The sequence below is a fragment of the Pseudophryne corroboree genome, chromosome 2 (assembly GCF_028390025.1).
Source record: "Pseudophryne corroboree isolate aPseCor3 chromosome 2, aPseCor3.hap2, whole genome shotgun sequence".
In the NCBI taxonomy this organism is placed as follows: Eukaryota; Metazoa; Chordata; class Amphibia; order Anura; family Myobatrachidae; genus Pseudophryne; species Pseudophryne corroboree.
In genome coordinates, this window is record NC_086445.1 from 207,249,395 (window position 1) to 207,276,513 (window position 27,119).

General features: G+C 46.7%; 1 protein-coding gene across 1 annotated transcript in view; it reads left to right on the forward strand.

Moving 5' to 3' along the window:
- SCN8A (sodium voltage-gated channel alpha subunit 8) overlaps window positions 1-27,119 on the forward strand; it is a 369,246-nt gene that overhangs the window by 112,340 nt on the left and 229,787 nt on the right. Inside the window, exon 2 of the mRNA XM_063952263.1 lies at window positions 13,878-14,207. Within this exon, the coding sequence (XP_063808333.1) occupies window positions 13,932-14,207 (276 nt within the window). The 5' untranslated portion in view covers window positions 13,878-13,931. The remainder of the gene's footprint in view (window positions 1-13,877; window positions 14,208-27,119) is intronic.

The following is a 27,119-nucleotide window of genomic DNA, read 5'->3' on the forward strand; positions in this document are numbered from 1 at the left end:
TTCAGCGTCACGTTCTGGTGCTCTGGACTCACTACGCAACATCTCCCTTGTTCTGAGCACCAGGAACCTAACACTGACCTCCTGATAGAGGCAGTCCTTTCTGCCCAGGGTTGTTTAGATTTAGACTTAGTGGTTTTGGAAGCACAATCCTGTCGCGGATACGCTTGACCCTTTGCTTTCCCTGGAGGTCGAAAGGAACAAAAGGTGATGATTTTAGCCTTCGGAGCAGAAGGATTAGTATTAGTATTAGGGAGACACACAGTCTTCGCCGTAGCCAAGTCAGTTACGATCTTGTTCAGATCCTCCCCAAATAGGATGTCTCCCTTAAAATGGAGCACCTCCAAAGTCTTTTTGGAGTCCAGGTCCACCTTTCAGGACCTCAACCACATAATTCGACGAGCCAGATTAGACGTAGTAGAAGCATTGGCCACCATTACTCCTGCGTCAGAGGCTGCTTCCTGCATATAATGGTAGGCTGTGGTGATATAAGACAGTTATTGTCTGGCAGTGACTGAAAAATCCTGAAGCAGCTCTTCTTCAATTGCCTGAACCCAAGCCTCAATTTCTTTTGCAGCCCAAGGGGGTCCATTGTGGGTCTATGTACAGCACTGGTAAGAGTGTAAATAGGCTTCAGGCAACCCTCCACATGCTTATCCGTCCGTTCCTTCAGCGAGGTGACGGTGGTGACAGGCAGAGTCGAAGACACCCCAAGACGGGCTACATGAGAGTCCACCGGCGGTGGAGTCTTCCATTTGTTACTCTGCAGGAATAGGATAACGAGCTAACATCTTCTTGGACAGGGAAAACGTCTTTCCAGGAGACGCCCAGGATTACTGACGTATGTCATTTAAACGGTCAGAGTGTGGTAAGACTACCTTAGCAGACTATCTGACGTTTGAATTTATCAGGTTTCTTAGACGTAGAAGCAGGTTCAGCGTCGTCCTCCATTTGGAGAATCAGCTTAATAGCCTCCACTAGGTCAGGAACGTCAACCTGTGGGACAATATGTGGCTGTAATGGCACAGGAGGGCCCACCGGGGGCGTGAGACGCGCCATCAGTGTAGATAGCATATTTGAAAATGCTTCCCAGGGTGGTTCCACAGGTGCTGCAGGCTGGCTGGGAGATGTATGTCACACAGTGACTGAACCAGTGGCTAAAACTCTGTGGTGCAAGCACTGCATGATGCAGAAGCGTCCGCGGATTTACCACCCTGTGTTGCAGACATTATAAGGAATGTAGCCTTAGAGCGTGACAGTACAATATAGCCAGGCAAATATAATATCTGCAAATAACCTCCTGTGTTATGTGACAATAAATACCGAGCACAAACAGAGCATTTAAGCGGTGTGAGGTGACTGAAACACACAGTGAAAAATGCAAAACAGTATATCCTGTAGAACACTATATGGTATATGAGACCCTGACACATTTAGCCCCCCAGGGTACAGAATATAGTGATAGCAATATGTGTGATACACAGAATAGAAACCACACAGCAGCTATAGGCACACACAGTCACAGGTACAATGCAGAAATTATTACATATAGCCAATAAAACTGCACTGGACTAGTAATACTACATATAGAAATGTATGTATACAGATATAACAAAGCACAGTAAACACTGGATGTATATCTCAGAATACTTATACTAAATATTCTTATAGTAGTACACTTGTTCTTAACTAACGCTGTCTAAACGACATGTAAAATACTTAAGTGTCCTGCGTGTCACAGCGCTGATGAGGCAGACGGCTTTACAGAGGAGACAGTGTCCAGCAGTCCCAGGATCAGCGCAGCTTTGTGAAATGGCGCCCAAACGCTGACAGGGAGTGAAGGAGAGAGAGAAATGCTGTAGATGGCAGCTGGAGGAGGGGCTACAGGTCAGCGCCTTATCCCCCCTGCTGGACTTCACCACCGGGTACCATGGCCGGACTGGGACCAAAAATAGGCCCTGGCATTTTTGAAGCACACAGGACCACCTCGGTGTCAGCATCTGACTCCTCCCCTTACTATTCCCGACTCCTCCTACTTCTTAGTCTATGCTCTTACAAATATAATTAATATTATAACAACATACTGTCAGGTTCGGTTTGGTTTGTGTCCCCGGAGGGGGCGCTAGTGGGTCAGTGGAGGTGGGATGGAAGAAGTGAGGAGGCTGGATTGGATTCCTGCGCATGTGCGCGTTGTTGTTTTATTAAACAAAAAGGTCAAACAATATAGCAGCAGGAATACTTGCAATAACAAATAATAAATGCAATGGGTATGGTGCAGCGTGGAAGCTGAGAGTCTATGGCAATAACAGTAGCTGTATAAATGATCAGGGGATCGTTATGCTGGTATGGGAACCAGAGATAGTCGACCGTGGAGCCAGCAGAGATGGTAACAGTGGTAGCAAACCTGGTAGCAAATGCAGGAGACAGGTGTAAAGTTCACAGTGCTGTTGGAGATTACACTGGCAGCTTGCAGGCTGATGCACAGGTGAGATGATGAGATGCACCTGGAGAGAGAGTCTCTACTGCAGAGGGCTGGAGCACACTGTAGCTGTGAAAGGTGTGGAGCCAGGTAACAGATGCAGGAATGCTGGTGCTTGTGGTTCCACGGTGGTATCGGAACAGGCTGGAAGGCAAACAGGAACACAGGGGACCTGGAGAGCGGATCCCGACACACGAGTAGCAGGAGCGACACGAAGTCCAGGACAAGGACTGACTCACCCTGCTGCTCCTGATATACCCCTCGGTCTGCAGGCATTGGCTGGAGTGCAAACGAGGAGGTGCGGCCAAGCTCCGTTTGGCTGCCACACTAGTCAGAGGAAAACTGTCATGGCGGCGCCCATGCCGCGGCCCGGCGGGAACGCGGCGTGCTTGCACGCCCACTGACAACAGGAGCGCTCCCAGGCCCAGGACGGCACCCAGCGACAGGGAGACCAGCGACAGCAAGACGCAGGGACCCCGGACAGAGGCCGCACCGACGGACAGATGCAGCTGTGGTAAGTCGATTCCTGACAGTGCCCCCTCCTTTATGGGTGGGCACCGAACACCCACGTGGCTTGGAAGGATGAGTTCTGTGGAAGACACGGACCAACCTTGGAGCATGGACATCTGTAGCATTTACCCAACTCCTCTCCTCAGGACCATAACCGGACCAGTCGAGATATTGCAGACGACCGTATCGGCAACGAGAATCCAGAATCTTCTCTATTTCGAACTCGATGCCCCGCTGGGTTCGTATTCTGGGACCAACTGGAAGAGCTCTTTGGAAACGATTCAGGACTAAAGGTCTGAGGAGAGAGACATGAAAGGCGTTAGGTATTCGTAAAGAAGGAGGCAATTTGAGTTTGTAGGCCACAGGACTGATAACTTTTTCAATGGAGAAAGGACCAATGAAGCGTGGTGCAAACTTCATCGACGGTACTCTAAGACGAAGGTTCCGAGTGGAAAGCCAAACCTTGTCATTGGGTTTTAGGCTAGGAACTGCACGTCTTTTGCGGTCGGCAAAGAACTTATATCGACTGGAAGCTTTTTTGAGAGAAGCATGAATCTTTCTCCAGATTGATGAGAACTGACTTAAAACAGAGGTGGCTGCAGGAACATCGATGTTAGGAAGGTCTTGGAAATCTGGAACACGAGGATGTTGTCCAAGGCCCTCATTCCGAGTTGTTCGCTCTGAGTTTTTCATCGCATCGCAGTGAGAATTCTCTTAGTGCGCATGCGCAATGTTCGCACTGCGACTGCGCCAAGTAACTTTACTATGAAGAAAGTAAGTTTACTCACGGCATTTTCATCGCTCCGACGTTCGCATTGTGATTGACAGGAAATGGGTGTTACTGGGCGGATGCACTGCGTTTTAGGGGCGTGTGGCAGGAAACGCTACCGTTTCCGGAAAAAACGCAGGAGTGGCCGGAGAAACGGTGGGAGTGCCTGGGCGAACGCTGGGTGTGTTTATGACGTCAGCCAGGAACGACAAGCACTGAACTGATCGCACAGGCAGAGTAAGTCTGAAGCTACTCAGAAACTGCTATCTCGTTTGTAATCGCAATATTGCGCCTACGTCGGTCGCAATTTTAAGAAGCTAAGATTCACTCCCAGTAGGCGGCGGCTTAGCGTGTGTAACTCTGCTACATTCGCCTTGCGAGCGAACAACTCGGAATGAGGGCCCATATACAGCAAAAAACTGAGTCGTTTCTGTGGCAGTATGGTAGCGGAAGTTGTGAGCAAATTCAGCCCACGGGAGCAAGTCCACCCAGTCATCTTGAGAAGATGAAACATAAAGTCTTAAAAAGGTTTCCAACTCCTGATTTACCCTCTCCGTCTGCCTATTCGTCTGAGGGTGGTAGGCTGACGAAAACTTGAGGTTGACTTGCATGGCAGAACAAAGGGCTCTCCAAAATCTTGCCACGAACTGAACTCCACGGTCAGATATAATTTCAGTGGGTAGTCCATGTAAACGGAAAATCTCCCGTAGGAAGATTTGAGCAAGTTTTGGAGCAGAAGGAAGATCCTGGAGTGGAACAAAATGGGCCATTTTGGTAAACCTGTCGACCACTACCCAGATGGTATTAAATCCTTGAGAAGAGGGAAGGTCAGAGATGAAATCCATGGACAAGTGTGACCAGGGACGGCTGGGAACTGATAATGGCTGTAACTGACCTGCCGGAGACTGACGGGGAGTCTTGTGCTGAGCACACTTGGGGCAGGACGCAACGAAGTCCTTGATGTCGACCTTCATTTTCGGCCACCAGTAAGTTTCGGAGAGGAACTTGAAAGTCTTTAGGACACCAGGATGCCCAGTGAATTTAGAGTGATGAGCCCAAGAGAGCAACTTGGGACGAAGCTCAGGAGAAACAAAAATCTTGCCAGGAGGCGGAACAGGAGTAACTTGAGACGAGGCAAATACAACTGGATTTAGAATGGAATGCGAAACTGGATCGGACGTCTCTTCTTCGGATTCCATAGATCGGGACAGAGCATCTGCTTTGGTATTCTGAGAACCTGGGCGGAAATGAAGCTTGAAGTTGAAACGGGAGAAGAACATAGCCCACCGGGACTGGCGAGGATTAAGACACTGGGCTGCTTTTAAGTAGAGCAAGTTCTTGTGATCCGTGTAGATGTTGAATGGAAACTTTGCCCCTTCCAGGAGATACCTCCACTCCTCGAGAGCCAGCTTGATCGCTAGTAATTCTTGATCACCGATGGAATAATTAGCTTCCGCAGGAAGGAATTTGCGAGAGAAGAACCCACAGGGATGAATCTTTCCATCAGCTCCAATTTGGGAGAGAACAGCTCCAATTCCCACTGTAGTAGCATCTACCTCCAACTCGAATGGCTTGTTAACATCTGGTTGCGACAGAACTGGAGCGGACATGAAAGCCTGCTTGATTTTTTGAAACGCAGCTAAGGCATCTTCTGACCAGTTGGAATGATCTGCCCCCTTTTGAGTTAAGCTGGTAATAGGAGCAATGAGAGTTGAGAATCCTCTGATGAACTTCCTATAATAATTAGCGAATCCCAGGAATCGCTGAATGGACTTGAGAGTACTCGGAATAGACCAATTGGCAATAGCTTCTAACTTTGTCGGGTCCATCTGGAGATCCGATCCAGAAATTATATACCCTAGGAAGGGTATGGAAGGAACTTCGAAGGTACATTTAGACAACTTGCCGTAGAGACGGTTCTCACGAAGACGTCGGAGGACCTCACGAACTTGTAGGCGATGTGAAGAGAGATCTTGGGAGAAGATGAGGATATCATCCAGGTAGACTACGAGATATTTGTACAGAACATCACGGAAGATTTCATTAACAAAGTGCTGGAACACTGCTGGGGCATTGCTCAACCCGAATGGCATTACTAGGTACTCGTAATGACCATCCCGGGTATTAAAGGCTGTCTTCCATTCATCACCACTTCGAATTCTGATGAGATTGTAGGCACCGCGGAGATCTAATTTGGTGAAGATGCGGGCTCCCTTGACTCTATCAAATAATTCAGTGATGAGAGGTAATGGATAGCTGTTTTTGACGGTAATATCGTTGAGACCCCGGTAATCGATGCATGGACGTAATCCTCCATCTTTCTTTTTAACAAAGAAAAAGCTCGCACCAGCGGGTGAAGACGAAGGGCTGATGAACCCTTTCTGTAAATTCTCTCTGATGTATTCACTCATTGCCTCGGTTTCAGGAACGGATAACGGATAAGTACGCCCTCTAGGTGGCTTCTTGCTGGGAATAAGGTCAATGGGGCAATCCCACTCTCTATGGGGCGGCAGAACATCAGCGGCCTTTTCACTGAAGACGTCAGAGAAATCTTGGTAGGCCACAGGAAGACTTGACTGGATTTTAACTTCAGACGACCTTACAGGACGAACTTGGGCTAGACAGGACTGACGGCAATGTGAACCCCAGGAAGTCAGTTGCAGCGTGGACCAGTCAATCTGCGGATTATGTAGCTGGAGCCAGGGCATACCCAAAATGATCTCCTGGGTTGCCTGAGGGATGACTAGGAATTTAATTAACTCTGAATGCATGAACCCGACTCCCAGCACCACTGGCCTGGTTTGATGAGAGATGTAACCCTTGGAAATTCGGCTACCATCCACTGCAGTGATATAGACTGGATAGGTGAGTTCACAGACAGGTAGACGGAACTTATCAACTGCAGCTTGAGTAATGAAGTTTCCAGCAGCTCCACAGTCCACTAACGCGGTTGCAGATTGGAGTCCAGCCGTAGTCTCTAAAGTCACAGGAAGAATAAGGTCTTGGTTTGAAGGAGCTTGTTTAGAAGATCCCAACTTGACTCCTCCTTTACAAGTCAGGATCTGGCGTTTCCCGAACGCGCTGTACAAGAATTGATTTGGTGACCTGTAGCCGCACAATAAAGACACAGTCTCTCTCGAAGTCTTCTTGACCACTCCTCAGGAGTTAAGCGGGACCTATTAATTTGCATAGGCTCATCAGAAGGTGGAGGCTGAAATTGTACTGAAGGTACCATTCTTGGCTTGCGAGGCTCACTACGAGCACGCTCACTGTTGCGTTCGCGAATGCGAGAGTCCAACTTGATACACAAATAAATTAACTCTGATAATTGCTCAGGAATGTCACGGGTTGCCAGTTCATCTTTGATCCGATCCGAGAGTCCATGCCAGAAGGCTGCTACCAGGGCTTGGTTATTCCACTGAATCTCTGCGGCTAACGCCTGGAACTGGATGACGTATTGACCCATACTACGGGTACCTTGACGGAGTTGGATAAGATCTGCAGAGGCTGATGTTGCATGACCCAGTTCATCAAAGATGCGTCTGAAGGTTGACACAAACTCGGTGTAGTTATTCATCAGGGGGTCAGCACGCTCCCACAGAGGGGACACCCAACTCAAGGCTGATCCAGAGAGCAGAGAAATGATGTAGGCAACCTTGGATCTTGGCGTGGGGAAATTGTGTGGTAACAACTCAAACTGGATTTCACACTGATTAAGAAATCCGCGACATAGCTTCGGACTGCCATCATATTTGCTGGGCACGGCAGGTGCAAGCGTGACACTGGAGTCGATGCAGCCGGTGAGGAAGAACCCACAGCACTTGCAGGGGTAACTGGAACAGAAAAAGCAAGTACACTAAGCAGAGATTGTTGTAGTGTATCCAGACGGGATGACATTCCTTGCAGGAACTGGAACATCTGCTGCTGCGCAGCCTCTTGACCATCCAAACGGGAGACCAGATTTTGTAAGGCCCCTGACCCCACATTCTGACCACCATCCGAGTCCATCGGTCCTGGACTTACTGTCAGGTTCGGTTTGGTTTGTGTCCCCGGAGGGGGCGCTAGTGGGTCAGTGGAGGTGGGATGGAAGAAGTGAGGAAGCTGGATTTGATTCCTGCGCATGTGCGCGTTGTTGTTTTATTAAACAAAAAGGTCAAACAATATAGCAGCAGGAATACTTGCAATAACAAATAATAAATGCAATGGGTATGGTGCAGCGTGGAAGCTGAGAGTCTATGGCAATAACAGTAGCTGTATAAATGATCAGGGGATCGTTATGCTGGTATGGGAACCAGAGATAGTTGACCGTGGAGCCAGCAGAGATGGTAACAGTGGTAGCAAACCTGGTAGCAAATGCAGGAGACAGGTGTAAAGTTCACAGTGCTGTTGGAGATTACACTGGCAGCTTGCAGGCTGATGCACAGGTGAAATGATGAGATGTACCTGGAGAAAGAGTCTCTACTGCAGAGGGCTGGAGCACACTGTAGCTGTGAAAGGTGTGGAGCCAGATAATAGATGCAGGAATGCTGGTGCTTGTGGTTCCACGGTGGTATCGGAACAGGCTGGAAGGCAAACAGGAACACAGGGGAACTGGAGAGCGGATCCCGACACACGAGTAGCAGGAGCGACACGAAGTCCAGGACAAGGACTGACTCACCCTGCTGCTCCTGATATACCCCTCGGTCTGCAGGCATTGGCTGGAGTGCAAAAGAGGAGGTGCGGCCAAGCTCCGGATTGGCTGCCACACTAGTCAGAGGAAAACTGTCATGGCGGCGCCCATGACGCGGCCCGGCGGGAACGCGGCGTGCTTGCACGCCCGCTGACAACAGGAGCGCTCCCAGGCCCAGGACGGCACCCAGCGACAGGGAGACCAGCGACAGCAAGACGCAGGGACCCCGGACGGAGGCCGCACCGACGGACAGATGCAGCTGTGGTAAGTCGATTCCTGACACATACAAGTGTACATCATTCTGTATTAAAATACACACAACCATTGGTTGAAGTGGAAATGTTGAAGTGGGGGGTATGGAAAAATAAAGGTTGTAACTAAGCGCGCGCGCTCCAGAAAAGGGGCGTGGACACGCACGCGCGCCCATTCTGTAGAATGAGAGCGTCTGTGTGCACTCCCAGCGGGGCCAATCAGCGACCAATCAGACAGAGAGTGTCCCATAGAGGTACTGTGTGCGCGCAAAAAAATATGGGTGTGGCCAATTAAAATGGGACGTGATACACAGACATATGCCCCCAATAGTGCAGTGCCAGATCCACAATTGCCCCCACAGTGCCAGGTATACAAATGCCCCCACAGTGCCAGGTATACAAATGCCCCCACAGTGCCAGATCCACAAATGCCCCACAGTGCCAGGTATACAAATGCCCCCACAGTGCCAGATCCACAAATGCCCCACAGTGCCAGGTATATAAATGCTCCCACAGTGCCAGGTATACAAATGCCCCACAGTGCCAGGTATATAAATGCCCCCACAGTGCCAGATCCACAAATGCCACACAGTGCCAGGTATACAAATGCCCCACAGTGCCAGGTATATAAATGCCCCCACAGTGCCAGGTATACAAATGCCCCACAGTGCCAGGTATACAAATGCCCCCACAGTGCCAGGTATATAAATGCCCCCACAGTGCCAGGTATACAAATGCCCCCACAGTGCCAGGTATATAAATGCCCCCACAGTGCCAGGTATACAAATGCCCCACAGTGCCAGGTATATAAATGCCCCCACAGTGCCAGGTATATAAATGCCCCCACAGTGCCAGGTATACAAATGCCCCACAGTGCCAGGTATACAAATGCCCCCACAGTGCCAGGTATATAAATGCCCCCACAGTGCCAGGTATATAAATGCCCCCACAGTGCCAGGTATACAAATGCCCCACAGTGCCAGGTATATAAATGCCCCCACAGTGCCAGATCCACAAATTCCCCACAGTGCCAGATCCACAAATTCCCCCACAGTGCCAGGTATATAAATGCCCCCACAGTGCCAGGTAAACAATTGCCCCCACAGTGCCAGGTATACAAATGCCCCCACAGTGCCAGCCAATTGCCCCCACAATGCCAGGTATACAAATGCCCCCAGTGCCAGCCAATTGCCCCCACAGCAGCTTACTTACCGCTGCTGCTGCTGCTCCTCCGGCTGTGATGTGAGGTGTCAGGAGCTCAGAGCGCGCCAGCGCGGCTATTTCTGGCGGCGTGTAGCGGACTTCTAACCAGCCGCCGGTTCGTGAGCCAATCAGAGCTCACGGACCGGCAGCGGCGGCTCCTGATTGGCTGCCGGTCCGCGGCTCCTGATTGGCTGTATCCTGTGAACAGTGAAAGCTTTAGCCTGTTGGTGCCTTGGATCAAGATCCAACTCGCCACCCCGATGTTATTCCCTATGGAATACCAGTGTACCCCGCTGCAGAAAATAGGATTTTAATTACCTACCGGTAAATCCTTTTCTCGTAGTCCGTAGGGGATACTGGGAGCCCGCCTGGTGCTTCGTTCTTCCTGCACTGTTACTTAGTTAAGTATTCTGGTTTGTTCAGCTGTTGCTGTTCCTGTTTCCAGTTTGGTTAGCATGGCTTTCCTATTGTTCTGTGTGTGCTGGTTTGTAATCTCACCACTTTCCTTATCTATCCTCTCAAAGTATGTCCATCTCCTCGGGCACAGTTTCCTAGACTGAGTCTGGTAGGAGGGGCATAGAGGGAGGAGCCAGCGCACACTATCAAATTCTTAAAGTGCCCAAGGCTCCTAGTGGACCTGTCTACACCCCATGGTACTAAATGGATTCCTAGTATGCCCTACGGACTACGAGAAAATGATTTACTGGTAGGTAATGACAATCCTATTTTTTTAGGAGAAATATTTTTTTTTAAATGAGTTTACCTCCCACCAAGGCTACAGCAAAATGTAGCAAATCTCTAAGACCCATGCACAGCAGTATCTATCTGCCTGCATATATTTTTTATGTAAGGTGATTGTGACTTGATTGTCCAGTTTCTGTGAAGCTTGCTAGACGAATTGCATACTCTTATTGCTAACATACCTAGACAGTAACATCTGACGATGACAAGAAACTGGTTCTTGTTTTAGCAGTGGGTGTTCATGTCTTATCCATCTCGTTTGACCTACCATCCAAGGGTCTCTGCGGATCTTTGCGATTAGAAAAATGGGGCACTACTTGTTTTGGAGAGGGCGCAATGACCCTAACTCCCAACACAATCTGAACACTGCACTGTATGATTAAGGATTATACCTAGGGCTTCAGTAAAATAGTGAGTTTATCATCCATTCAAATACTGAGAAGGTCACTAGGTAAATTATTTACTCCTACTGCTAACAAGTCCAGACAGTAATACCTGGTTCTCGTTCTTAACAGGTTTTCATGTCTTATCCAACTGTGTGAGGAAACTGATATTAAAAATGCATGCAATACTTTTGCCATTACTCTGTATGACAATTTGAAATGTTGGGAGTTCCAATATTATAATACTTATATACAGTTCCTGAAACTTCCATTGTGGCTTTTGCATTGCACGCTAGATAATGCATATCAGCACTTTATGTAATAGATTATAATGGGCTACATCTCTTATGCTTTCAAGTTTTCCATCTGTAATGTAAATGTAGATAATGGAAAGACAAACACGTTTTCTTCAACTGTCACAATTAAAGGCAACATGTTTGAAATGTGTGCCCAATCTTACAGCTGTAGGATGGCTAATGAAATTAACCTTTGCTAAATGTAGATATTTTGGGGGTCATTCCGAGTTGATCGCTCGCTAGCAGTTTTTAGCAGCCGTGCAAACGCATAGTCGCCGCCCATGGGGGAGTGTATTCTCGCTTTGCAGGAGTGCGAATGCCTGTGCAGCAGGGCAGCTGCAAACACATTTTGTGCAAAACAAGACCAGCCCTGTAGTTACTTATCCTGTGCAATGATTACTGCGACGAGTGACACGGTAATGACCTCAGATACCCGCCCAGCAAATGCCCGGCCACGCCTGCATTTTTCCAAACACTCCCAGAAAACAGTCAGTTGACACCCATAAACGCCCTCTTTCTGTCAATCTCCTTGCGTTCAGCTGTGCGATTGGAAGCTAGAACCTGTGCAAAACCACAATGGACTTCTTACCCGTACGACGCTTGTGCGCATTGCGGTGCATACGCATATTAGCCGTTTTTTTCACTGAACGCTACGCAGTGAACGACAGCTATCGATCAACTTGAAATGATCCCCTTTGTTCTTTGCATATTGAAAGCTTACCTACCATTGTGGATAATACTTGAAGTCTTTTATGAAAACATTTTACACTGTTTGGTGTCAAATCTTATAATTCATTAACACTTACTCAAATCATGTGAATTGTCTAAAAACACTGATGTACACGTGAATGGTCCGAAAACTCTGCTACAGATTGATTTACTGTATACTGTACATCAAGGAAAGATGCCTTGTACTGTATTATTTATTACCTATTGCTGTACATTATACTGTAGCAGGGAATATTTCATTGACTTTCTAGTTGTGTAGTCTAAATATTGGCAGCCAGTTGTAGTAACTGTTCCCTAATATAAGTGTAAAGGTCTATGGCACAGATATGGTACAGTATATCTTAATTTCGTCAAATCTATTATGCTGCATGTCGTAAATGCTTTGATCAACTTAAATGTGCTTTTTCTGTACCTGTGATATGCCCTGAGATCCCAGTCTGCCTTTTAGCCTCTGTTTTGGAAGTTATCTGTAAAATAGGGTTAGATGTCCCCTTTTAGCCCTACCACATTCTTGTTTAGTTTGGTTTTGGAGGAGCAGGTGAATGTCTGTGGTAAAGTGTTAGTAGCTTGACATGGGGCGGTTGATTATTCCTCCACCCTCTCTACCTGTTATTATGATTGTGTATCCTTAGCAACACTCAGGGCCTTTTTTTTGTATGGGCTCAATGGGCTCTTGCCCAAGGGCCCCAGGAGTATAAGGGCCCTAGGCTGATAGCTGAGGGTCCCTTCTTTCCAGGGGTACCAGATTTTTTAAAATCTGCCCTGGGGAACCGGAGATATCCAACTTGAAAGCAGTGGTCCCCATCCAAGCCTGTTAATAGCTTTTCCCAGCCAGATATCTCAGGTTCTGTCTGACTTAGATATTTTCTGAGGGTATAATCCTAAAGCTGGGACTCTCCCCTTTCGGTGGACACTGGCAGCTTGTCTCTACTATACCCAGAACCAGAGATATCAGCCTTCCAGTAGCTGGTCCCTGCTCCAGCTCCACACGCCTGGTATGCAAATTTATATTTTCATTGGTGAACTGCTCTGGTTCCTGAACTCTGATCCCCAAGTCCCCAGTACCGCCTGAAAGGTGGGAGTCTCTAGTATTTTATCCCATTAAAAGCAAATAAATATATTTCCAGGAACTTGAGATATCTGCAGTCAAGCAAGCTGCCCTCCCACCGGAAAACGATAAATATTAAGCCCACTCCACTATCCACCCCTTCCCTGCGTATTACACACCCCCTACCACTCTGGAAGTCATGTACCAGGACCCCTTCATTCAGCCCAATGCCCCCTTCTACAGTTTAGCCCCATCTGTGCTGTAAAGGAGTAATTAGCAGAAATTACTGCTCCAGGCCCTACATGCTGCACGGAAGATAGAACACCCCCTACCAACCGCGGGACATCAAAGCTGCCGCTGATAGCACCCCCCACCCCTACTGCTAGAGGATGGGTAGGGGGCCCAGGGGCTGTGCTGTGCCCAGGGGCCTACACTGCTGTTAAGACGGCCCCTGCAACACTACTGTGAGATATCAGTTTTTATATATAAGAGTAGGGGTGCCCTTCATTAATATCATAAGGTCAGGTCATTTTGGCTGTGCTCTAAACAGTCTAAACTGTTACTGCGTCCCCAGATGATGATGATACTTGTTTTGCCCTTTCACTTCATTGTGTATAATTCTTGTATAGTTTATGTAGACTATTTGGATACATCATTTTTCTGAAACCGACTTTATTACATATGTGGGCCGTGCTGCTCACTCTGCTAGTCACGTGGTAGAGATTGTGTAAGTTCTTCAGGTGTATGTTCTTGTTATGTTGTGCATTCTATTTTAATATTTATCTTTTTTCCCCTTTTACAGAGTTTGACTGTCTTGGGTGCTATATAAATAAAGAAGTTGCTGCAGGATGAAAAGATGGCAGCTCTGCTTAATGCACCACCTGGCCCTCATAGCTTCAAAGCATTTACTCGGGAATCATTGGCTACCATTGAAAAACGCATAGCTGAAGAAAAGAAGAAAAAGCCACCAAAGCCAGACAGTAGCCACAGAGACGACGATGACGATAATAAACCAACACCAAACACTGACCTAGAAGCAGGCAAAAATGTGCCGTTTATCTACGGCGATGTTCCTTCGGAATTTATTGCTGTGCCAATCGAAGACTTAGACCCTTTTTATTTAAACCAGAAAGTGAGTCTGAGAAATATAATTCCCAGGGATGTCGGGGTAATTTTCGTGAGATGCTTTCATTTATTCATCTAAAGCGTCAGTGGGAGTGCACTTAGGCTGTACTGGATGTTGCAGCACAGACAGGTTTTTGATTTGCAGATGTGGGACCAAATGTAATGGTGGCCGTGTGTAATGCTGACCGAACTGGGACTTTTTTTGAAAAGGGTAATCACTTACAGGGCAAAACCATGCCTTGTAAGCGATTGACTCTTTTTAAAAAAAAAAAGTCAGAGTTTGGCCGACATTCCGCACGGCCGCCGTTCTCGGGCGTCATTACATCCGGCCCATGGTGTTTTATTGCAATCACACAGGATTACTGGCTATTCGTGTTTATCTGCAACACGCAGTATTGATCAAAGGTTTTTTTTTTGTCATAGATATATTTTCTGTGGTTTGCTTTTAACGTATCTGTGTAATCACATAATGGTTTGTATGGGAAATTTTTATAAAACGTCATAATGTCCTAAGACATACTTAAAAAGAACATGCCAGATATACAGATGGAGACACATTATAAATTTAATCTTTTGTTCTAAACAAAGAAAGAAACGTGTATTAATCTATGCTTGATCTAAAAAGGATACCACAGTTTTCACTCGTCTCAGAGAACACACTACAGCCTATAGTGCTGCTCGGCTTAAAGACAGCAAAAAAACTGAATAAATCGGTTTGCAGGTTACGAGTTCAGGCAAACGGTCCACTGGGGCTCTGAAGCAGGGCAGCCTGATGGGCCGCATCCAACAAGTGGTGCCCCTAGTGGGGAATCCACCACTGGACATTGTTCTATTTATTAATTATTAGAATGTGGCTTGGTCTGTATTGTACAGTAGTTGAGAATGGGCTCTGTATTATCCAAAATCACCAAATGGAGCTCTTTATGACTGTATAGTATACTGGTCATCAGATTTATGGGGCCTTATTTGCACATACAATACTGTACATGTTTTCATATGTGGATTTTATTGTAGTTGTCTAATTTAATTGGTTTTAAACCCATACCCACATTCTGGCAAGCTGCATTAAAACTAGGCAGGCTACACCCATATTATGTTTCTGCATTAGGTCTCTCACAATTCTCAGATGCAGGCCAACTGGGACCTTAATTTGGAACAGACTACTTTGGATACAGATGGATGCAATTATCTTTTCAGAATTTTGTTTTCCTGTTTATTCTTCTTCTTTTTTTTTTAATACTTTTTATTGATTTTTGTAAAATATATTGACATGTAACAGCAATGAAAGCATGGTACAATATAAAGAAGGTACACCCACTTCCTGTCAATCACAGTACGATCACCAGAACGAAGAAAAAAACGTGAGTAAAATTCCTAACTGCATAGCAAATTTACTTGGCGCAGTCGCAGTGCGAACATTTTGCATGCGCACTAAGCGGAAAATCGCTGCGATGCGAAGAAATTTACAGAGCGAACAACTCGGAATGACCCCCGCTGTTTGGGCAACAGCATACCTGCACCGAGGGAGTTAGGGGGGAGCGGTCACTGGCCTTGCGAGGTATCAGAGCTGCTTTCCCGCTAAGGGGGTCCCCCGGTTCACAGTGTGGCTGAACATAGGCACGGCATACTGGACCCTTCTGGGGGGGACCTGCTAGAGCCCCCAGTGTAAACTGGGTTGAAATAGCTTTAACTAGCACTTGTCTGATGTCTATAAGCAGAATAGGAGACTTTGCCAGTATAAAAATCACTGTAGCTCTGGCACCTTTGGGGGGGGAAGAGGTGGAATGGGGGCGGGGGGGCGGAGCTACCTCAGAGTGGGACCAGTGGCATTTTGGCACCTTCCTCTGCTTAATGCAGCAGCAGCAAGCACACCCAGCTCTTCCTGACTCACAAGACACGCAGGAAAACTGCTACAGGGTGTAGCAAAAGAGGTAGAGCCGCTATTGTACACAATCTGTGTCCTATGCAGGACAGAAATCATTAGTGTTTCAATGTGTTATAGTTTGCTGACAGCCTCACTGGGCTGTACAGCAGGGGTGTGCTGGTGTCTCTCTCTGTATGTCTCCTCTCACAGTAAGGGCAGGCTTGATCAGTATTACTGTCTGTGTGTATGTCATTATGATTACTGTAAACATGGGTAAACACAAATTATGCAGTGTCTGCCACACCAGATTCTCTCCCTTATCATCTGATTCTCTTTCATGTGAACAATACAGCCAAACTTCACAACTCAGTGAGGGGGTTGGGGGAGAGGATCCAGAGCCCTCCTGGTTAGGGGCTCTTATGACTATGATGTCCAATATGTCATCGCAACTCACTGCTAATGTTCAGAAAACTCAGCTACTACAACAGGCTGTTGCAGTTTTAGCTGCTAGGGCAGATGTTACACAGACCCCCCTCTCTAGCTCAGGACCACAAAAGCGTGGTTTACCTGTTCTACTCTCTGATTCAGATGAGGAAGTACAGGAGGGTGGGGATGATTTGGATCTCGTTAGTGGGGATTCCACTCCTGCTCAGGGTATTGAACCCCTCATTCTGGCTATACGGGACATGTTAAAGCTCCCTCTAGAGGATGCTGCGTCACAGCAGTAGTTTTTCTTTACACAAAACAAGCCTAATGTCACTTTCACTGATTCTGCTGTGTTAGATGATCTATTTAAATTAGCCTGGAAAAATCCAGACAAAAAATACCAAGTGTCAAAATGATTTTTGCACACTTTCCCATTTGCTCCTGAAGGTAGGAAATTCTGGGAAGAACCCTCGGGGGTTGATGTATCAGTCGCTCGACTGTCTAAAAAGGCGGTGCTGCCTGCCCCAGGCTCCTTTACCATAAAAGATCCTGAGGACAGAAAAAGAGAGACTACACTAAAGTCTATCTACACGGCAGCTGGTGTATCGCAGAGGCCGGTCATAGTGGGTTGCTGGATGACCCATGCCATTCACATGTGGGCTTCTCATATTCAGGAGGGCCGCTCCGGGGATATGCCTCTGGTCACTACGGTGACTCTCCTAAAGCACATTCAGGACACTGCACGTGTCCTGTGTGACTCGCTCAAGGAGATGGGCAATATTAATGCTATGACTTCTGCCATGGCAGTGTCGGTGCGCAGGGCTTTGTGGTTGTGTCAGTGTATAGCGGACGCATAATCCAAGCGAAGTGTGGAACCCCTCCCCTTTTCTGGGGAATGGCTCTTAGGGGTTGAGTTGTATAGGTGGATTTCCAAAGTCACTGCTGGGAAATCCACATTTCTCCCCTCTGAGGCCCAGCTGGCTAGGCGTTTCTACCCGGGGCCGTCTGTTCAGTCGAGCAGATTTCAATCCAGGGCCAGAGGTGCCTCCAATGCAAATACAGGCACCAGAGGTAAATCAAAAAGACCTGCAACCACCGGTTCTCAGGAACAGAGCACCAGTTCTTCTTCCACTAACTCCTCAACAAGATGGTGCCCAACCACCCCAAGGAGATCCCAAGGTGGGAGCTCGACTGCGTCACTTCAGCCGCATCTGGGAAAGCTCCTGCCAGGATATCTGGGTAAGGGACCTCATTTCTCAGGGCTACAAGCTGGAGTTTGATGGTGCTGCTCCCCAACAATTTTTCAAATCAAGCTTGCCAGCTTTGGAGGATTCGCAAGTTACGTTGCAACAGGCCATCTGAAAGTTGGTCCAGTCCCACATCATTGTTCCAGTACCAATACCACAACGAGGCAGGGGTTATTACTCCAACCTGTTTGTGATACCGAAGACGGATGGCTCGGTAAGGCCCATTTTGAATCTAAAGTCCTTGAACCCTTACCTAAAAGGTTTTCAAGTTCAGAATGGAATCCCTGAGGGCAGTGATTGTGGGCCTGGAAGAACAGGAATTCCTGGTTTTCTTGGATATCAAGGACGCCTACCTTCATATTCCAATTTGGCCACCTCATCAGGCTTATCTGAGGTTTGCTCTACTGGATAATCACTACCAGTTCCAGGCACTACCCTTTGGCCTGTCCACGGCTCCAAGGGTATTCACAAAGGTGATGGCGGAGATGATGTTCCAACTCCGGGTCCAGGGGGTCAATGTTGTCCCTTACCTGGACGATCTTCTGATAAAAGCAAGATCCAGGGAGCTTTTATTGCTCCATCGACCACACTATCCAACTTCTGTCACGCCATGGGTGGATTCTCAATTTACAGAAGTCCCACCTGGAGCCAACTCAGCAGCTCCTTTTACTGGATACTGTGGCCCAAAAGGTGTTCCTCCCAGAGGACAAAGCAAGAACACTTCAGGTGTTGGTCCGCATGGTGCTCCGACTTGCTCGAGTGTCCGTAAATATTTGCATCAGATTGTTGGGTAAAATGGTCGCCTCATACGAGGCGATCCAATATGGGAGGTTCCATGCCAGAACATTTCAATTGGATCTCCTGAGCAAGTGGTCCAGATCACATCTACAGATGCACCGGATGATTCGGCTGTCACCTCAGGCCAGGATTTCCCTCCTGTGGGGGTTGCAGTCCTCCAATCTCCTAGAAGGCTGGAGTTTCGGGATTCAGGATTGGACCCCCCTCGCGACGGATGCGAGTCTGCGAGTATGGGGAGCGGTTACCCAAGGGGCGCAGTTCCAGGACAGGTTGTCAGCCCACGAAGCCCTCCTTACGATCAATGTTCTGGAACTTCGGGCGATCTACAATGCTCTGCTTCAAGCCTCTCCTCTGCTCACGCGATCCAAGTTCAGTCGGACAATGCCACAGCAGTGGCGTACATCAATTGGCAAGGAGGGACAAAAAGCAGAGCTTGCATGCGAGAAGTGTCAAAGATACTCCTCTGGGTGGAAAGAAATGCAAGAGCAATGTCGGCAATCTTCATTCCGGGTGTGGACAACTGGGAAGAGGACTTCCTGAGTCGTCCCGATCTCCACCCAGGGGAGTGGGGTCTCCACCATCAAGGGTTCCAGCAGATCATCCAACGGTGGGGCTGTCCACAGATAGACATGATGGCTTCTCGACTCAACAAGAAGCTTCACTGGTATTGCTCACGAACTAGGAACCCTCAGGCGAGGGCAGTGGATGCACTGACGTCGCCTTGGCCTTACCGGCTGGTCTACCTGTTTCCTCCGATTCCTTTGCTCCCAAGGGTGCTCAAGTGAATCAGAAATCAAGGAGTACAGGCAATTCTGATTGCCCCAGATTGGCCTCGGAGGGCGTGGTATGCCCGATCTTCAGGACATGTCCGTTGAAGACCCTTGGTTTCTACCTCTAAGAAGCGATCTTCTTCAACAGGCACCGTTAGTCTACGGCGACTTTGTTTGACGGCATGGAGGATGAGCGGAACATCCTATCTCACAAGGGCCTTTCCAAAAAGGTTATTGCTACCATGGTTCAGGCCAGGAAACCTGTGACGTCAAAACACTATTGTCACGATCCGGGTAACTAGACGCTGTTTCTTACCGGTTAAGTGCCTCCTGAGGTTGGCTCAGCGAGCCAGGGCCGGGCTGTAGTTTGTGTTGCCTGCAGCGATGGCTTTAGCGGGCCTCCTCAGTGTTTGCGCTAGCAGTGGTGCAGCGCTCTCAGTCCCGTCGCGGCTGTCGTTGCCGCGCCCGTGGTTCCCCGCTGGATGTGCGTCCTCTGTGTGCTCCGGCCGCCGCTTCCATCCTTGTGGCCGCTGAACGCGCTGGGCGTGTGGACTTCTGCTGTTGCGGTCTCCGCCGCCATTGTTGACTCACACATGGGTTCTAAGTTCCTAATTCCCCTTCTGCATTCGTCTATGGGCGCAGCCATGTTGGGCTGGCATGACATGATATAATTTCACCTATCCACAGTACTGACAGAACTGGAGTCTAATTGTCCACCAATCCCTGCTATCCTGCAGGTATAAATATCCTGTCCCAGCACTTAGGGGGTTGTCAGTGCTTCAATTGTCTCCTGTGATTCCAGTGTGCAGTTCCCTGTGGACTCCATGGGGGTTTTCCTCTTCGGTGATATTCCAGCTCCCTGTGTCCCTGCCCTGTGGTGCACCCTATCACCATTGTTCCTACACTCAGTACTAACAGCATTACATGCTCTGGCTTCCCAGCAGCCACTTCCCAGTGTTCTACAGTTTTCCAGTGAACCCCAGCTTCATCTACAGTTTTCCAGTGAACCCCAGCTTCATCTACAGTTTTCCAGCAAACCCCAGCTTCATTTACAGTTTCCCTGCAAACCCCAGCTTCATTTATAATTTATCCACGAACCCTAGTATTATTTACAGCTTCACCTACTTTTCCCAGCATCACATTACCTCACGTGGGTCCCCAGGCTTTATACAGAACTCTCCTTCACATTCCGGATTACTGGTCCTAACCAGTTGTGCTCCAAATAACCACTTGTGACGTTTGATGTTCTTTTGCACCTTATATGACTTTTTATTTAACAAAATCTCAGAAAGATACCATTCATTGCTACTGTCTTAGCGCATGTCTAGGAGTCTACTCACGCCACCCAAATTCCGGTATGCGTCAGCCCCTACAACTTAGGCTTCCGGATACCCTCACCAGCCCTCAGTTGTGACAACTATCATCATATGTGGAGAAGATATGTCTCTTGGTGCGAGGAATGAACATATCCGCCTACAGAGTTCCACTTGGGACGTTTCTTACGTTTCCTGAAGGCTCGTGTGGATAAGGTCTTACGTCTAGATTCCATTAAGATCCAGATTTCAGCTCTCTCAATTTTCTTTCAGAAGAAATTGGCAGTGTTGCCAGAAGTTCAGACCTTCTTGCAAGGGGTACTCCACATACAACCTCCTTTTGTGCCGCCTACGGCACCCTGGGATTTGAATGTGGTGTTGGAATTTCTACAGTCCTACTGGTTTGAACCTCTGACAACGGTAGAAGACAAGTACCTCACGTAGAAGATGGTGATGTTACTTGCCCTGGCTTCTGCTAGGCCTGTCTCAGAATTGGGGGCCTTATTGTGTAAAAGTCCATACTTGGTCTTTTACGAGGACAGAGCGGAGCTCCGGAATAGGCAGCAGTTCCTGCTGAAGGTAGTCTCTGCATTCCACTTGAATCAACCTATTGTGGTTCTGTCAAGTTCTGGCACTTCTGCTCCTCCGGAGACATTGGATACTGTGCGAGCCTTGAAGGTCTATGTCAGGTGAACGGCTCGGGTCAGAAAGACAGATTCCTTGTTTGTGCTCTATGATTGTCCTCCTTTGAAGCAGTCCATTGCTCATTGGCTTCGGCTTACTATCCAACAGGCCTACAGTATGTGTCGGCAGCCTTACCTATTCCTAAGTCTCTGAAGGTCCACTCTACAAGATCGGTGGGCTCTTCTTGGGCGGCTGCCCGTGGAGTCTCGGCCTTGCAACTATGCCAAGCTGCTACCTTGTCGGGTAAGAACACTTTTGTTAAGTTTTACAAGTTTGATATCCTGGCCAAAGAGGATTCGCAGTTTGGGCAGGCGGTGCTGCATCAGTCGCCGCACATTCCCGCCCGTTCTGGAAGCTTTGAGACGTTCCCATCGTACTAAGTCTCCCCAATATCCCTTATGGATGCTAGAGAAAATAGGATTTTAATTATATACTGGTAAATCCTTTTCTCATAGTCCATAAGTGATATACTGGGCGCCAAACCTCAGTGCATTGACTTTTCTGCAGGTTCTCTTTTATGTGGTTACCTGTTCAGCTGTTGCTGTTATTGTTACCAGCCATTGCTGGTTGTTGTATGTTAGTGGTGTGCTGGTGTGTAAATCTCACCACTCCTTGTTGTTGTTATGTTCCTTCTCTCATATATGTCTTTTCTCCTTCGGGCACTGTTTTACCTGTAACTGCCTGTGGGAGGGGGCATAGAGTGGAGGAGCCAGTACACCCAGTGAAGAAATTTAATGTGCACCGGCTCCTTTGGACCCCATCTATACCCCATCGTACTAAGTCTCCCCAATATCCTTTATGGATTACAAGAAAAGGATTTACCGGTAGGTCATTAAAATCCTATTTTTATCAGCATTAAGGTTATAGTTAGATAATTGGCCATAAGCATGAACTTCCTCAAATAAATGCTGCAAAGAAGTGCACGGGTCAGTCAAGGTTAATATAACGTCTTCGGCGTACAACGCAATTTTGTGCTCATATTTACCAACCAAAATGCCTGAAATATTGGTGTTCAGTCTAATTCTTGCTGCCAGTGGCTCCATCGCTAGGGCAAAAAGCAGAGGAGAGAGTGGGCAACCCTGACGGGTGCCATTTCTGATAGGAAGGGGGAGGGAGGAAAGATAGAATAGGATAGAAGCAGAAGGGTTTTTATAGAGTGAGGTCACGGCATTATAAAAAGCACCATGCAATCCTATATTTTTCAGGGTTTGTTGGATAAAGAGCCAGGCTACTCTATCGAAGGCTTTCTTCGCGCCAACAGCCACCACCAGCGGCGAGAGAGATTTTTGATGAGTAATGTGAATGAGATCGATAAACTGCCTAGATTATCCGCAGCTTGTCGATTAGGGATAAACCCGACCTGGTCTGGGTGTATTAATGCTGATAAATATGGAGCCAGTCTATTCGCAAGGATTTTGGCAAACAGCTTCAGATCAGTATTTAATAATGAAATGGGCTTGTAATTCTTCATTTCTAGCAGATCAGGCTTAGGGATGACTTTAATATTGGCCTTGGTGGTTGCTGAATCCCTTTTCCAATAGCGAGTTAAATAGTGAGTGAAGCATGGGGAGAAGGGAATCCCAAGTTTTTTTTAGAATAAATAGCAGGAAAGCCATCTGTACCAGGGTCGGAGGAATGGCGAAGCTGTTTAATAGTGGCAAGAATTTCTTCCTTAGATATGGGAGTATTAAGTACATCCACATCCGACTCAGAAAGTTCCGGTAAATGGCACGAGGATAAGTAGTGTAGTAGCCGTGCCAGCTGAGTGGAGATTGTGTAAGGATTTATAGTAGTCATGAAACTGTGAAGCCATCACCTTAGGGTCACAAGTTGTAGATCCATCAGAACATTTCAGAGTAAGAATTCGATTTTGCGTACGCTTTGCTCGCAAATGACGAACCAACAAAGTATCAGCTCTGTCTGATTTTTCGTTGAATTTCTGATGGATCCACAAAAGTCACAACATTTTAGAATAAAGCCTCTTCTTGGGATAGCATTAGTGTAGGAGGATTAAAGAGGCTAATTCGGTTTCCAATTCAACAATACGCCTAGCTTCAATCTTCTTCTGAGCCGAAGTAAGATTAATGAGGAGGCCTTGAAGGGTGGCTTTATGAGCCTCCCGTAACACAGCAGGGGTTATGTTAGGAGACACGTTATCAGTGAAATAAATGCCGATCACATTTTTTATTTCAACTATGTTGGATGGCTTAAGGAGGAGTGACTCATTTAGATGCCACGTACGTGGGGTTGAAGGTGTACGTGGGGTAGCTAAATCCATAGTGATTGCATAGTGGTCTGACCAGGTCGTAGGGATTATCTGAGCCCCCAAAAGAGTTTGAGTAATACCTCGATCTACAAAAACATTATCAATGTGAGTGTAGAGGTCGTGTTGTGGAGAGTAGTGTGTGTAGCCTCTAGCGGAAGGATACAGGGTTCTCAACCATCATTTAAGTCATGAGAGGCAATGCATGATATTAGGCGTTCCTGTACTAGTGTGAGACTGATCAAAAAGAGCGTCAAGGGTAATATTACAGTCGCCAGCAATTATCATCCTGGCATTGGAGAACTTAGAAAGATGATCCGAGAAGACCTTTAAAAAGGAACCCTGCTGCATGTTTGGGGCATATATAGACGCTAGGGTAATTGGGGTCTGATTGAGAGTGCCTGAGAGGATTACAAATCTACTGTCATCATCTATTATAGAATCCTGAATGGCTATAGGAAGATCACGGTGGATTATAATGGCAGTACCTCTACATTTGGCAGACATAGTAGAATAAAAATCATGAGGATACTGCTTACAGCATAAAGTCGGGTGAGGTGGTTTAAATTGTGTCTCTTGTAAGAAAATGACATCCGGCTTGTGCCGAGTAAAAAATTGAAGCGCCATGGATCTCTTGGTAGGCGAATTAAGGTCATTGGCATTAATGGATAATACTTTCAGAGTCATGGGGGGCGGGGGGTAAATCATTACAATAGCCAATTATAGTGAATAACCAGAGACTGGGCCAACTAGGTGGATTGGAGGGATTTGAGGAAGACAAAAATAGTAATGGGGTAGGATTAGTGAAAGGACAAATTCAGGGAATAGACCCTTTCCTAAAAACCGGTTGGGACCAAGAGGAAAAGGATTAGTGCCAACTAGGTATTCCTTTCGTTGTGGGGGGTAGTTGCTGCAATAAAAACCAGGTAGAACAAAAACATAGTGAAGAAGAACATAGGTATTCTGCGACCTAGAGTTAGGGACATAAAGGCTATGGGTCAGAACCTAAGCTGCTTGAAGGGCAACATGAAATATGAAGTACATAAATCGACAATCTTAGAGACAGTGACAGTATTACATAATCGAATGGTGAAAGCTGACATATACAAAAACACTTGTCATAAAGCGAAACAGTAAAATATCAGCTTAGCGAAAACAGAAAAAATTATCAGTAACAAAGACTGCGTATCAACGGCCCGCATCAATCCCTCGTATCTTAATCAAATATCAGCCTTACCAAGTCAAGGCACAACAGCTATTTCAAAATAGGGACTAATTAGGGCCGCAACATACGAGTCACAGGTAATAGTCAGGCAACAGTCTAAAAAGTTCTGAGTGATCAGAGCAATACGTAGAACAAACAAGTACTTAGCATCACTCATATAATAGTTACATGGGCGGTATCACTGAAAGCAGTGGAGTCAAGTTTTGCGGATGTCCAGTCAGTAGTTGGAGTCACGTCTTTTAGAAGGTGAGGAGGCAATGGTATTCTGAATCACATCAGGAAGAGAGTCAAAGGTGCCAAAAATTTTAAGGAAGTCATAACCCTGAGCATTGGTTTTAATAGAATGTTGCGACTCATCCTTGGTGACTTGAAGTTGGAAACCCCCATTTATATTTGATGGAATGACACAGATAATTTTGTTTTTTGAGTGTAGAGGGAGCCAAGTCTTGGAAAATTTGTAATTGGGTGTCCGAAAAAGTAACTGACTGGAGCACCCGAGCAGCGAACATGAGCTTTTCTTTAGTTTTGTAGTAGTGGAACCGCAGGATGACGTCCCGAGGAGGTTGAGTAGGAGGAGGCTGAGGACATAAAGCTCTATGTGCCGTGTCTAGAAGAAGGAAATCTTTAGGAGTCCCTGGGATCAGTTCCAGAAAGAGATCCTCTAGAAAACCTGGGATACTCTCCATCGCAACGCTCTCAGGAATGTTACGGATCCTGATATTGTTTCTACGATTCCGGTTGTCCAACTCCTCTAGATGGTCTCTATGGAGCTCAGTGTCAGAACGGATGTCAGCTAGCTCCTTCTCAACCACAGTCTGGTATTGGCATACCTCATCCATCTTGCGTTCTAAGGAGTCAGCACGGGCGCCCAAGCCGGCAAGTTTGGTTTTGAATTCTGCGAGCACAGATCTCATTTCTTACTTAATTGTTTTAGTGATAATGGCGATAACATCCTGGGTGGGGAGAGCAGCTTCCGGTAGTGGAGTGTCCTCAGTATCAGAAAGTTGATCTGTGACTGTAGAATTCTGAGATGTAGAGCCTGCGCTTAGGAATAGCAGTAGCTTTGTGATTCCTCTGCGCCATATTAAAACAAGAACAGCAGGCAGACAATTATAGAGAATATCAGTGCAATGAGCAACGTGCTTCCGATGTAGAATAACAAATGCAGGGCCAGGGAGTGACTCACAGAGATACCATAGGTGGCGAGGTAGTAAGCCCCCTAACACTAGTTGGTCGCAAAATGTTTCAGTATAGAATAGACATCATGTGCGCTGCGGAGCGCCCGTCACTATCTTTTTATATATTTTTCCTGTTTAATCATATTATAATATATTTTTGTGTTTTGTTGAAAAATATACAAAGTTTGGTAATCACTAGTTTCATACAGGGTTGGATTGTCCCACAGGGATACAGTACTACCTGGGGCCCCACCTCCTCCTCCTCTAAGGATCAGGTTCCGGACTGTACATTATACTTATGTTACCTTATACTACACAGGACTATGGTGTATTCTCTACAATGCATTGCTGTTATTAATCTGGTACATTATCATGCATGCACTCGCAGTACTGTATATATTTATTAAGAGGGCCATCCCATGCACTCTCTAATGGTTAGCCTAGCCTCTGTGGTGGTTGGCCATACTCCTAAACATGGGTCCCTACCACTACATTTCCCCCGGTGGGCCCTTCGTGCCCCAATTCGACACTGGTCTCATATATTGTAGTTTTAGTTACAATTTAGCAGTGTATAGTGTTGAATTAGACGTCAGAAATTAATCCTTCGGTCCATCTCATCAGCCCAATTCAGGGATTTTTTTTTTCTTTAAATGCTTTACGGGGTGGTGGAATGGGATGTTTAAGTTATTATAAGTCCTCAAAACAGACATTTGTTTGACAAACGGTTTTTTACTCAACTGTATGACTTTTGTAACTTCCATGGTTCTAATTTTTTTTAATGTTTGCCATTCTGTATCTTTCCCTCCAGTTTCAGAATTGGCATGTAGTTCTTGAATGTATGATCAGAAAGGATGGCTTCTTTTTTGTTCTGCTTTATGTGGTTACTAAGCATTATAATAGCAGATATACACTGAAGTTTTTTATGTTCTTTATTCAACTAAAATAATTTTTTAAAAATAAAAATGGAAAGTCATTGTACCTCTTCAATATTATTCTAAAGTACATTTTAAAATGTTAAAATATGACATTAAGGCCAAACAATGTCAGTGCAATGGTAATATGTCATCAAACACTGACTATGGGGTATATTCAATAAGTGTCGGAAGCTGCCGCCTTGACAGAAAGACGGCAGCTTTAGTCAGATTTAAGTC